The sequence below is a fragment of the Heterocephalus glaber genome, unplaced genomic scaffold (assembly GCF_053883595.1).
Source record: "Heterocephalus glaber isolate CG9 unplaced genomic scaffold, H.glaber_assembly_v1.0 deba00001564, whole genome shotgun sequence".
NCBI lineage: Eukaryota > Metazoa > Chordata > Mammalia > Rodentia > Bathyergidae > Heterocephalus > Heterocephalus glaber.
Window position 1 is genome coordinate 11242019 of NW_028258351.1, and position 14561 is coordinate 11256579.

At 35.3% G+C, this 14561-nt stretch overlaps 1 protein-coding gene across 1 annotated transcript in view; it reads left to right on the plus strand.

Moving 5' to 3' along the window:
• Positions 1-14561, plus strand: part of Taok1 (TAO kinase 1) — a 121540-nt gene that overhangs the window by 75985 nt on the left and 30994 nt on the right. Inside the window, exons 8-12 of the mRNA XM_087191948.1 lie at positions 2101-2192; positions 5568-5661; positions 8232-8313; positions 11054-11221; positions 13531-13734. Of these exons, the coding sequence (XP_087048074.1) occupies positions 2101-2192; positions 5568-5661; positions 8232-8313; positions 11054-11221; positions 13531-13734 (640 nt within the window). The remainder of the gene's footprint in view (positions 1-2100; positions 2193-5567; positions 5662-8231; positions 8314-11053; positions 11222-13530; positions 13735-14561) is intronic.

Sequence of the window (14561 nt, forward strand, 5' to 3'; positions counted from 1 at the left end):
GAAATTACTTTTCAGATCTTTAACTCCCATATGTATCTTCTTTATATGCATTGAGAGTGGTGCTTTAGGTCCACTGCATCTTCTTTTCTATCTGCCTTTCAAATCTCCCTTATAAAAGACAGCTTTCCTCCCTATCCCAAATATTTACAATAGTGCATTGCTGTGGGATGTAAAAGCCTCAGAAGTATACCAGAGACGTATTTTGAGAATGTCTTGCATTGTGAGAAATATTGAAAGGCCATGGCACACATAGAGAGCAAGGTCCTGTGCCTTTCTAGTTATCTTCCTTCACTTCCTTTTTACTTGTCTTTTTTTTTTCCTCCCCAAAACTCCCTTCTCCCTTTTTTGTATTCACCTTAGTATAGAATTCTGTCCAGAGATGATTGTTGTGGGGACACATGAATATGTTTAATTGCGTTGAAAAATGAAGTCGACCTTTTTCTGACCTAAGTCATTCTGATTTGTCTGATTTATATGACCTGAAGAGTAGATTTACTAATTAGGTTATATGGCTGTGTGGGGTTTTTTTGTTTTTGTTTTTGTTTTGTATTGGGGATTGAACTCAGGACCTTGCGCTTGCGAGGCAGGTGCAGTGCCCCTGAGCTAAATCCCCTGCCCTGGCAGTGTTTTTAATAAATTGAGATAACTAAATTCTAGGAGGTAAATGAATTGAAAAATTGAAAATCTATTGTAAATGACCAAAAATTTCTTTTGTAGACCCTAGTATGTATGTGTGTATATATATGTGTGTTATATATCTCGTCTCATTTCCCTCTAAAAAAATGAATTCTCTGATCCAATAATACTTAATGATTTCCCTCTTTAGAAATTTTTGATGGATATTAGATATTTAAAATGCCCCAGAAAGTCTTTCATTTAAAAATACAAGTTACTTCTTTAACTTTTGCTTAAGTTAGTAACTTCTTAAACTTAATTCATCACTTTAAAGAAAACTTGTGAAGCCAGGCTTGGTGGTGCATGCCTGTAATCCCAGCACTTCAGGAGGCTGAGGCAGGAGGATCACGAGTTCATGGTCAAATATAGTGAATTCAAGGCTAGGCTGAACTACATAGTGAGACCCTATCTCAAAAGGAGAAAAGAGCATAAAAGAAAGAAGGGAAGGAGAAGAGAGGGAGAGGAGAGGAGGAAGGAAGGGAACTTGTGAAACATCCAGTTATGGACAATTGAAGGTTTTCCTTATTAACATGTTATTTTTGTACATTGTCTTTGGAACACAAGAATTGACTATATACATCTTTATACACACCTATTTGGCATGGCTATTAATCTTATTGAAGCAGTTACAGCTCTTTCATAGGTGTTCATCTATGCTTAACACCAAATACAGATGAAGTGTAAAGTACCATTGAGAGTATTACATTCTAGTTGTAGATATGAATTGGGGTTTGAGTTTATAACTAATATGCCCATAAGGTTGGTAGATGTGTGATTGAGTTGTGAGTTGCCCTAGCCACTCTTATCATTTAATATCATTTTTTTGAGAGACATCTATAAACTATGATTATTTGATCTTAGTTATGGCAGAATTTCTCAGGTAACTGAAGGGAGGTTGTCAATTCAAGAATAACTGACAACTTTTGTTTCCAATGGTAAAATTTAATCTTTCAAACAAAAATTAGACTTTTGTAATCAAATCTTGAGACCAGTGTTTATGAACCACTGGCCTAAAGGATATGTAATTTTGGAATCTGCAGATTTGCATCGATGCAGAATACAACCTTGCTCTGGAATTCTCCTTCTTTTGGGATGCTGTTACATGGTAATGACAATATGGAGAACGAACCTAACACTTTATATGCATTGCTAAATATTTACCTCGCAACCTCTAATTTTTTTTTTCTTGGTGCTGGGGATTGAACTCGGGACCTTCCACTTGGAAGGCAGGCAGCAGAACCACTGAGCTAAATCCCCAGCCCACAGCCTCTAATGTAATTGTTTCTGATTATAAAAATTATGTCCACACATGTCGGCTAAAATTCAAACCCATGTCCTCCATATAGATGGTCTTTACATTCTCAAAGAATAGTGAATAGCATATTCTTTTAAAACTTTAATTGAAATGAACATTTTATGTTTTAGGATGGCCCCAGAAGTAATTTTAGCCATGGATGAAGGACAGTATGATGGCAAAGTTGATGTATGGTCTCTTGGAATAACATGTATTGAACTTGGTAAGGACTGTTCTTCATTGTATTTTGCTTGCAGCTCAATTATGACTAAGATAATTTTACCACTGTGGTTTGGGGTTGAGCTATCTATGTCTAACATTAATGAGTATTTGTTAAACACCTAAACTGCCTATCATTACGAGTTTTATCATCTGTAAAAGGACTCTAAAGCATTCAGTTGTTACTTCAAGTTAGGTATGAAAATTAGATTAGATGTCAGGCTGTATATCACTTGATCTTAGCCAAAAGGCAAGAAGCGATCAGGCTGTATATCATTTTGTAACAGTTTGATTTTTTCTTTTAAGATGGTAAGGCAGACTTTATTCAAGGAGGACTATGATGGTAGGTATAAAAATCAATACAGCGGCCGGGGATGTAGCTCTGGTTCCACCGCCTGCCTTGCAAGTACAAGCTCCTAAATTTGACCCCCAGTACCAAAAAAAAAAAAAAAAACACACAAAATCAATACAGTGATGCTTGCAGTTGGGAAAAGAGATTGGACTCAACTTCCTTAGCAGTTTTGATTGTATGCATATATTTTGTTTTGTTACTTCTAAGTGGAAATATGCTAAAAACAGTGGACCGTTATAAATTAGTAGTAATGTGGGTAGTAGACCAACTGTTACTGAGTTTATTGTCAACTTGTCCCCAGCAAATAAAAACTCACTGTTCCTATGAGAGGTATGGAAAAGTATTAAAATTTGAACCCATTTATCTTGCCTTTTATGATTATTCTACTGTATAATTAAACATAATATGAATTCTTTCTCTCATGTTTTTACTGGCTGTTGTGTTTGTGAGATTTACTTTTTGAATATTGTGGTTTTTCCATCTCAGTTTCATCTCATTTCCTCTTTAGCTTGGGTGATATTTTATAGAAGCAATCCATTTAAGGACAGAGATGTTTTAGAAACACGTACACAAGATAATAAGGAATAGGACCTCTGTACCTTTTTATAAAATAAATTGGGTTTAAATCAAATCTAAGTTTAGTAGTAGCTTATAAGATTTTGAGATAGAAGATTTCTCTTGAATCTGCCAAATTAAAGACCATAATAGTTACCTTAGAAACAGATAATTTATTTATTCATTCAGAATTTCTTCAGTAATCCTTTCCCCTTCCCTCACATTATTCAATCTTAAAGCTACTGGGTGGGACAGAGTAGATAGGTATCTGCATTAGTCAGTTTTCTGTCATTAAGACAAAACAAAAAGGAGGAAAGGTTTATTTTGGCTCACAGTTGGAGAGATTTCAGTACCTGATTGGCTGGGGTCATTGTTTCTGGGCCTGTAGTAGTACATCATAGTGGAAATAGGTGGTAGAGCTAAGCTGCTTACTTCATGGTGGCCAGGAAGGAGAAAGAACACAAAAGCAGGCATGTACTGTCAGGCCTTCTGCTTTCACTTTAGTTTCATCTGGGCCCCAACCTATTGGATAGTGCTTTCTACATTCAGGACAGGTGTCCCCTTAATTTGCTGTCTCACCTGCCAGTCTTTCTGAAAATACCTTCATAGACACACCCAGAAATATGCTTTACTACTAGGTATTTCTCATTCCAATCAAGTTAACAATCAAGATAACTATCATAGTATCCATGCCAAATGATGAGCTGTGATAACCCAGTGTGGATAACAGAATCAAATAAATATAGTAAAGAATTCCATAGCTTGGTGTGTGGAGTCAGAAACGGAAGAGTATTTCTATGCAGGTGGCTGTCAAATGTGGAGACTGAGATCTAGTAGGGTGACACATAGAAGTGGTTCACCATGAGTTACCAGAGCCTGAGGAGGGTGAGGAATTGACTACCCAGGAGGAACATCCCATTATATAAAGTCAAAGTCTATAAAGAGACAGACTATATATATAGGGGCATCCTAACACAGTGGTAATATCTAATAAAAATGAAGAGAGTTCCTCTCTTGAGGTGTGTATGCCTTGGCTGTAGAGATGCGACCTGGTTTGAGTGGAGTGTCAAACTGAATAGGTAAAGAAGGGATTCACATTATATAGTGAAATGGAATAGGAATTCCATTCAGAATGAACAGGAAAAAGTGGACATCTGCTCAGAAGAGAAGGTGATGATAAAAATGGGAACTTGATGGGGAGGAAATTTATTAAATAAAATATATTAAGGATAATAAAAGATTGCTTATTGTCAGAGAAGAGCTTTATAAATAAAGAGAAAGCTAGAATAATCACTGTTTTGGATCAGAATTCAAAGTATTATATTAAACTTGTTTTCAATAAATATAGATGCTTTATGTGCATCTGTGTAGACAAATTATGTACATGGACATGTTTTCTAACTCTGTCCAGTGAGAGGGCCTGGGAGTAGTAATACCCCAGTAATAGCACATCTAGTGCCATGGGTCCTTGGAGAAAGTTGATCTGGTGTCTGGGATAGGAAAATAGTTGATTCTATACCAGAATGCTAGGAAATAATCAGTGAATAATGAAGATATGTCCAAAAAACACAGAAGCCAACTTAAAATAGGGTCCCCTTGGTCAAATATGAGACAATTTCAATATCATAGTAAATGATAAAATTATAACTTATTAAATAAAATAGAAGTATTAATCCATATAATTACTTAAAAATTAAAGTTAGTGAGAAAAAGGGTACATAGATTCAAAATGCCTTCTCATAAAATGCTTATTAAGTATAAATAGAGAAAAGAGAAATTTTACCATGAAGCCTGGCAAATGCAGTCTTAATGAAGTGATCAAAATGAACACAATCAATAGTGTGACCACTTGAAATCATGTGCCACCTCACAAAATATAATTAGCAAAATATAGCATTACTTCTGTAATATTCTGCCAAAGAGGTACAAGATACCTGAAATCTAATAGAGAATATCAGACAAACCTAAAATGGGAAACATGCAAGAGTCCTGTGTACTTCAAAATCATCAAGATCATGATTTCAGCTTTCTCCTTAAGAAACTAGAAAAAAGAGCCAGACAAGGTAGTACATACCTATAATCTCAGCACTTGAGAGGCTGAGGCAGGAAAATGAGGCAGAGAGTTCAAGGCCACCCTGGGCTACAAAGGAAAACCCTGTCTCAAAAAAAGAAAGAAGAAAAAGGAGTAAATTAAATCCAAAGTGAGCAGAAGAAAGAGGATAATTACAAAGATTAAAGCAAAAAATCAGTTGAATGAAAGAGAAAATCAGTAAAGATGATCAAAAAGTTGGTAAATTTTGCCAAAGAGAAAAAACAAATTTCCAGTATCAAAAATGAGAAGTGACTATCACTACAAAGCTTACAGAAATTAAAAGGTAACAGGGAAACAATTTCATGTTTGTAAGCTTGACAATATTTGAGTGCCCCTATATAACATGCACATGTTTTAATAGGAAATTACCTTTTTTACAGCGGAAAGGAAGCCTCCTTTATTTAATATGAATGCAATGAGTGCCTTATATCACATAGCCCAAAATGAATCCCCTACACTACAGTCTAATGAATGGTGAGTATTGCTGAGACATACTGTGTGACATTGTATAAATGAAATTTTTTTTCATAGTCTGTTATTTAGGGAAAGTGTATTACCTGAAGAGATATTAAAATAGGTTTATAGGGCTGGGGATTTAGCTCAGTGGTTCTGGTGCCTGCCTTGCAAGTGCAAGGTCCCGAGTTCAATCCCTGGTACCAAAAGAAAAAAAAATAGGTTCATATATTCCTCTGTTTGTCATTTGTTGTTTCCACATTTTATAGCATATATACAACTCAGTTCAGAGTAAAAGTATAGATAATGTCAACATGGATGCAAAAAAGTATTGATTATTACAAAAATGTATATCTTTTAAACTTTAGGCACATATATAACCCAAATCATATGATAATACCATATTTAAATATTAATATTGTGTAAGTATAGTGATACTTGATTGAAGAATGGTGTATAATTTATATGATATAAATCCCAGGTAAAAGGATTTGACTATCAAAATTGCCAGATAATGTTTTAAAAACTTTCGGATCAGGCGGGGGATTTAGCTCAGTGGTTTTGCCACCTGCTGTGCAAGTGCAAGGACCCGAGTTCGATCTCTGGTACCAAAAAAAACCTTGCAGATCCTTCTAGTTAAGATATTATTTACATTGCTGTGCTAATCTTTCTATTATTTTGTGTTGTTGTTGTTGTTGGTGGTGGTGGTGGTGGTGATGGTGATGGTGGTGATGGTAGTGATGGTAGTGATGGTATGTGTATGTGATACATATCCCAACCCTTTTAAAAATATTTTTTAGTTTGAGACAGGGTCTTGCTAAGTCACTGAGCTGCCCAAACTGGGCTCAAACTTGTGATCCTTCTACTTCAGCATCCCAGAGTGCTGAGATTATAGGCATGCACCACCATGCTAAAATTAAGTTCATTCATATAATGAAGTTTATGGAGAAAAGATTGGCAGTTTTAGAAAACTGGAATTTTGATCAGTGGTAAAATATCACACAAAATTAATTTCTTAGGCATTCCTAACATTTGAAATATTCTAGGGAAATATCTGGGATATTTAATAAATGTTTTGAAATTCAGAAATAGAGAATAGAAAATAAGGGTATGTTATCATTTTACATTATTAGAGTACATTTATAAGTCTTTACTAATTATGTAGAAATAATTGAAAGAATCTTTTGGGTAGAGTTTAGTATTATGGTACATCTTCATCTGTTTTATGTAGCTATAATAGAATATCTGAGACTGCAAAATATATAAAGACAGACATTTATTTCTCACAGTTCTGGAGTCTGGGAAGCCCAAGACCAAGGCCACCACTGGGTTAGGGCTCAGTCTCTGATTTTAAAATGGTGCCTTGAACCTGCACCCTCTAGAGGAAAGCAAAGTGTTTTCATATGGCAGGAGAACAAGAGAGAGTGAACCCACCTATGCACCCCTTTTTATGATGGCATTAATTCATTCATGAAGGCAGTATCTTCATAATCTAAAACTTTCCATTTGGGCTCCACCTCCTAACACTGTGGCATTGAGATTTAAATTTCAGCTTTGTGTTTTGGAGACGAAAAAACATTCAAACCATAGGATGGTACATATAAGTAATGAATATATTGAACACAGAGACTGTCTTTACATTGGGTTTGAGTCTTTGGGAATTAATAAAAGAATTCTTGCCTGCAAGGAATTTAAAATCTCATTTGGATATGGGAGTCAAACATTGATGGAGTAATTATTGTTTATTCCCTCAAGCAATGCCTTCTCATGAACAGCACTATTTAATAGTATGCACAGACTTTTAAAACTTTTTTAAATATCTTATTTGGGTTTCTAGGTTTTGTGGAAGACTTATCCATTTGCTCAGGGAACCAAATATTCAGCTATAAAAAATACTGTCTCCAGGGCTGGAGATTTAGCTCAGCGGCACCTTACGTGCCTCGCAAGTGCAAGGTCCTGAGTTTGATTCCCAGTACCAAAAAAAAAAAACTCTCTCCAGAGCAGAAAGAATGATGTTCTGATGATATACTATATAGAAAATTATCCAAGGGGAAATAAGAAAGAGGCTGGCTTAAAGAAAAGAAAAAAACAAGCTGCCTGCCTTGCAAGCTCAAGGACCCGAGTTCGATCCCCAGTACCAAAAAAAAAAAAGAAAAACAAAAGGAATGTTATCTTGAATTTGAGTGGGAAAAGAAGTAAATAGATTTTCCGCATTTTTTCAGTGTAGTTGTGATAGTTCAGTAAGTGGGAGCAAGACTGTGTTTGGTTCCTAGGATCAAATTCAGGGCGTCTTAAATGCTAATAAGCACACACTATACCTTGTCTTTGGAAAATGGTGAATATTCATTTGTTGCTTTAGATCATTTTTCACAAACTCATATAAAAGTATATAATCTTCACCGCCTGCCTTGCAAGCACAAGGACCTGAGTTTGATCCCTGGTACCAAAAAAAAAAAGTATATAATCTGCCCTTTTTTACCATTCCTTTTCCTCTCCCTCCAGTAAGCACATGCCTTGATTTATGGATGTATGTGTTTTGTTTTGTTTAAGGAAATAGCAATATGTTCACTCAATACTTTCCTTTACAATAGGTCTGATTATTTTCGCAACTTTGTAGATTCTTGCCTCCAGAAAATCCCTCAGGATCGTCCAACATCAGAGGAACTTTTAAAGGTCAGTTCTGCAATACTTTGTCTATATTTAGCCTTGATAAGTGATTTTATGCAATGTGTTTTATTATTTTCTGATTCTGAATCAGGGTTATATGTGTTTTGTAATAATTTTTACTAAAATAATTTTTTTCCAGGCCAGGGATTTAGCTCAGCAGCACAGTGCCTGCCCAGCAAGCACAAGGTCCTGAGTTTCATCCCTGTACCAAAAAAAAATTTTTTTTTCTAGTACTAGAAATCAAACCCAGGGCCTCATGCATCCTAAGCAGTCACTCTATACTAAGCTACACCCCAGCACACTAATCTGCTGATTTTTAAATACTATATTCTCCAGAAACTTTAACTTCTTTTTTCCTGTTTCTTTCTCCCTCCCCCTCCTCCATCCCTTCCTCCTCTACCCTCTCTCCTTCAACTCCCCCTCTGTGCTAAGTAATGTAATCCAGGGCCTTAGGCATAGCAGTCTGTCACTGACTCATACTGTCAACCTTGGAAACTTTCCTTAGACGCTAATTTTTTGTTGTTTTTAAATAAAATAGATTAGCTGCTTTTCTCATGTTCAAATAAAATCTATAGTTAAATATTCAAAATAGTACCAAATGATTAGGTACTCATATATAAGTACTGCACGGTAACTGATTGTGCCACTGGTGTGCCCCAGATACTTATATCTGCAAGAAAATATTTGTGAGTTATACTTATAAAGTGTAGTCAGTGTGTGAGTGTGTGTGTCTGTGTGTGTGTGTGTATGATGCTGAGGATCAAACACAGGGCCTTCTACATACTAGTCAGGTGCTCTGCCACTCCCACTCTGTACTCTCAGCCCATATAAATTTTAATTCCTGTAGAACAGAGTCTTATTTCAAAATAAGTTAAACATAGATTAACTTTGGGTGTGTGTGTGTGTGTGTGTGTGTGTGTGTGTGTGTGTGTGTGTGTGTGTGTGATCAGGGATTGATCCCAAGGCCTTCACACTGAGCTGAATCCTCAACTCTTTTTTATTTTAGTTTTTTTAAAATTTTGAGACAGGGTCTCACTAAATTGCTCAACTTCGGCTCGAACTTAATCTTCCTGCCTCAGCCTCCCAGAGTGCTGAGATTACAGGTGTGTGCCACTGTACCCAGCTTGGATCGAATTTTTTTCACCTGCCATACCTTATATATTTATCTGCCCAATCTTAACATAATATGAAAGAAATATATATGATTATAAAAATATATGGGAGAGTCGGGGATGTAGCTCAGCAGCACAGCGCCTGGCTGACAAGTGCAAGGCCCTGAGTTCAATTCCTGGTACATACGTGTGTGTGTGTGTGTGTGTGTGTGTGTGTGTGTGTGTATGTATGTATGGGAGAAAATACATGAATATATGAGAAACTGAAAAAGTGAATATAGTACTTTTGTTCCAGCTGGGCATAGTGGCAGGAACCTATAATCCTAGCTGCTTGGGAGGCTGTGCAACAAAGCAAGACCCTATCTGAAAAATAAAAAATGTCCTTTTCTGGAAGTCTTTGTTCTTGACAATAAAGATATTGTAAAAATTGTGTAAATTGTATTTCATTTTCAGTAGACTTGGTTGCTTAATTTAAATATATAATTAGTATGTGCTCTCTGTTCTCAGAAAATTACTTTGAGAGTTGAATTTTTCTTTTTTTTTTTTTTGGTACCGGGGATTGAACTTGGGTCCTTGCGCTTGCGCAGCAGGCAGCAAAACCACTGAGCTAAATCTCCGGCCCAGGAGTTGAATATTTTAACAATACCAGTAATGAATTTCATTTTCATTCTGTCACTTTGTAACCCTAAATACTCTTTGATTTTTTCACAAAATTTAAACTTTTTATGCCAATATTTTGCAGTTTCAAAGAAGTTCAGTTTATTTTACTGGTAAACATTAGCTAAATTAAAGCTGCAAAGAAATTTAAAGATCATATGTATATTTGATAACATTATTTGAAGCCACACTATGTAGAAGAGTAATATGAAATTTCAGTAGTGCTTAAGGAATTTTATGCAATGAATTTATTTGTGGTCTCAGAAATAAAAACTTCAATAAATAGGCATTCATGGTAGCAGTAAGTTTTCAGCTTTAATGTATCTAGGAATTATAAATAAACTAAGCAACTAATTATAAATAAAAACTAAGCAAGATTGGGTTGGGGATGTAGCTCAGTGATGGAGTACTTGCCTAGGTACGCCCTGGATTTAATCTCTAGTACAGCAAAAAAATAAAGAGTAACCATAATAATCCTAATAATGGAGTTGTTCTTTCTGCTTTCCTGTATTTGATAAAATTATTAATCATCCTTAATGTTTTATGCAGTCTTGCTTATATAGCATATAAAGGAGTCCATAGTATCTAAATTCAGGTTGATTAATTCACTTCCCATAAATATTCCTGTTGAAATCAAATATAGTTCAGAAATCATCAGTTCTTATAATATGTAAACCTTTATTGACAGGCTCAGATTAGACTTAATTCTTAGTGTTTCAGCCCTTTGATAATTTCAAGTCTTTATTTTTAGTTGGCCAACAAAAATATTAAGTTCAAGGTTTTATAAAACATGCAAGGGTGGTTTTCTAGGCACAGAGTAGATGTTTATAAATAATTTTGTTAAATATCAAGTCATAATTGTAATAGAATTAGATAGTTTTAGATTATATGCATTATATGTCATAGGATAGTAACTCTAGAGTCCGAGAAGGGGTACATTTGCACTATTTGAAAAGAAAAGTTTCTACCCCCTCCAGCACATGTTTGTTCTTCGGGAGCGCCCTGAAACAGTGTTGATAGATCTTATTCAAAGGACAAAGGATGCAGTAAGAGAGCTGGACAATCTGCAGTATCGAAAAATGAAGAAACTCCTTTTCCAGGAGGCACATAATGGACCAACAGTAGAAGCACAGGAAGAAGAAGAGGTAATTCCTAAAATGTTTAAAATCTTGAATTAGCTTTATTTCCTTGTGCAACTTTCCCTGCCAAGCATTGTTTATATCAATAGTTTCCAGGTTTTGTTTTCTTAACGTTGGTTCTGTAAGATCTCACTCAAGAAAAAGGCATTTAATCATAGTCTGTTGCATGCTCTAAACCCAACCACTTGATAGTACACGTTGGCATGATAAAGGATAATCTAGTTTCATCTCATGTTTCGTGGCCATTGAACCAATTTTGAGTGATCATCCAGTTCCATGGAACATGCTTTTGGAATCACTTGCAATTATAGACTGAAAGTTAACTGTACTCACAAGTCATTAGAAAGTTACCAAGCACTCTACTTTGTCATCAAGGAAATGTGATTCTTTTTAGTCCTGCATTTTATTCCATGTATAAGATTCTAAAGTATTCATTTAAGACCAGGCATGGTGGCACACACCTGTAAACTTAGCACTTGGAAGACTGAAGTAGGAGGATCACTGTAAATTTGAGGGCAGCCTGAGCTACATAGTGATATCCTGTCAATAAACAAACAAACAGTTCATTTTATAGATGAGGAAAGCAAAGTTCAAGGTAATTAACTTATTACATTGGTAGAGGCACATGGGTTCAAATTCATAACTAATTCTCAAGGCTAGTTTCTCTTTTGCCTTTTAGGGGGAATGGTAGTTCAGGTATGCAATAGAAGTGTTAAAGAACTTCCTCACAAGGAAATACACATATAAAGTATATTATGTTTGAATTACCTTTTTCCTCTAAATATTTTTCTTTTTTGCCCCTTTCAGAATTCCAATATTTGATTTTTTTTCCTGTTGCTTTTCAGTATGAGATCACTTTGTATTCTTTTTCTTTTTTGGTACTGGGGATCTAACTCGGGACCTGGTGCTTGCAAGGCAGGTGGTGGAACCACTTAGCTAAATCCCCGGCCCCTTTGATCACTTTGTATTCTGACACCATGAGCAATAAATAGTTACTTTTCTTAGCTTTTGAATATCACTAAATAATTTATAAACTATAAAATATAGGACTTATAATTTTTGTTTTGGGGCATTTTGGGATTTTTGTTCTTATAATAGTCAGAAAATTGTCTCGCACTATTTTAGATATAGGAAATGTTTTAGTGAAGTTATGAAATTAATGAAATTTTGTATGGTTAAATTATTAGCTATTTATATTATTAATAATCATATATAATCTAATATATATATTATGAGACCTAAGAAAAATCCCTTTATATATAATATGTATCTGTATTTATTAAATTCAAGCATGTCTTACAGAAGTCTGATATAGTAAGACAACCATGATGTTGGTACTCTGGTTGCACTGCTGTCTGATTACTTTAGGAAACATCCTTGTGGTTATCACTGAATATATATGTAATTTATAATTCTTAATTTATAGGAGAATAGGTAGGAATTAACAATAAAATAGCTAGTCATGGTGGCACATGCCTGTAATACCAACACTGGGGAGGCTGAGGCAGGAAGATCATTGTGAGTTCAAGGGCAACCTGAGCTACACAGTGAGTTTAAGGCCAGCCTGAACTACATAGTGAGACACTGTCTCCAAAAAATATAAATAAATAAATAATATTTGGTGATATAAAATCTAAAGGCTATATTTTCTAGAAAAAAGAATCTGCTTTGTAAAAAAGGCTTCAGTAAAGAGTAAGAACTAGGGGCTGGAGATTTAGCTCAATGGTTCCAGCGCCTGCCTCACAAGTGGAAGGTCCCAAGTTCGATCCCTGGTACCAAAAAAAAAAAAAAAAAAAGAGTAAGAACTAAAAGGACCATTTAAAGGATTTTTTAAACGAGTTTATATTAACCAAAAATGACACTGAGAATTGAGTAAACTACCTATCCCCATGAGATTTGTTGTAGAAATACTTTTCAAAAAATGTCAAGCAATTTATAGAAAATGATATAAATTGAAAATTGCCCCTAAATAGGCTGGGGTTGTAGCTCAGAGGTGGAAGTATGCATAAGACCCTGAGTTCTATGTTCAGCATGGGTAATGGAAATCACCCAGAACTGATCACTTGCTGTTTTTTTCTCAACAGTTGGGGTTTTTAAAATTTTCTTCAAATTTACTTGTCATTTTTGTGTTCCTGTCCACAAATAGTTGATAAACATGCAGGTCTAGTGATTTCTCCCATCTGTTGGGCATTTCTCCCAATAGATCTCTAGCTTTCTTTCTAGTAATTATTTACCAAATGGTATGTGTACTAGATGCTTTAATCAAGAATTTAGAAGAGAGATGAATATTTTAATCTAACTCTCTTTTCCCTTAGGAGCAAGATCATGGTGTTGGCAGGACAGGAACAGTGAATAGTGTTGGAAGTAATCAGTCTATTCCCAGTATGTCTATCAGTGCCAGCAGCCAAAGCAGTAGTGTTAACAGTCTTCCAGATGCCTCAGATGATAAGAGTGAGCTAGACATGATGGAAGGAGACCATACAGTGATGTCCAACAGTTCTGTCATCCATTTAAAACCGGTGAGTATTTCGATTTTTGTGAAAAAATTTCAACTTTTATAAATTTCTTCATCTGAATAGTTTAAAAAGAGGAGGTTTTTTAATATAGATATATATTAATTGCTACATTTTAGGTATACAATACATTTACATTTATCATTGGATGTTTGTACCTGAACATGATGTATCTTAGTTCTTATTTTTTTCCCCATTACCTATGTGCCCTTTCACCCCCACCACCCTTCCCTATTTACATAGATTTTGTTTCCATTTTTTTTTCTTTCTCATAATTTTTCCTTTCTTTTCTTCCCTTTCCCCTTCCCCTCCCGCTACCCCTCCACCTTTGGACCTTTTCCTATTTCAAATTATCATTTATTCGTTTTAATCATTTTCATCCTTATTTACACTTTCAGTTTCTCACACTGGAGATACTATTAGGTATTTACACATGTGTGTCCTATTTATTTCACTTAAGAGTATGGCCTCAGTATGTATCCATTCTAGTTTCTCGTTCTTTATGGCTGAGTAGTACTCCATTTTATAAAAAAACCACATCTTCTTTATCCAGTTTCCAGTTGATGGGTACTTGGGCTGTTTCCAAACCTTAGCTATTACAAATTGTGCCGCTATAAACATAGGTGCACATATATCGCTGTGGTATGAGTCTTAATTCTTTGGGGAAGATACCCAGCAGGGGAATAGCTGGGTCAAATGGGACCTCTAGTCCTAGTTCTTTGAGGTATCTCCATACAGATTTCCACAGTGGTTGCACCAGTCTGCACTCCCACCAACAATGGAGAAGGGTTCCTTTCTCTCCACACCCCCACCAGCATTTGTTATTGGTTGAT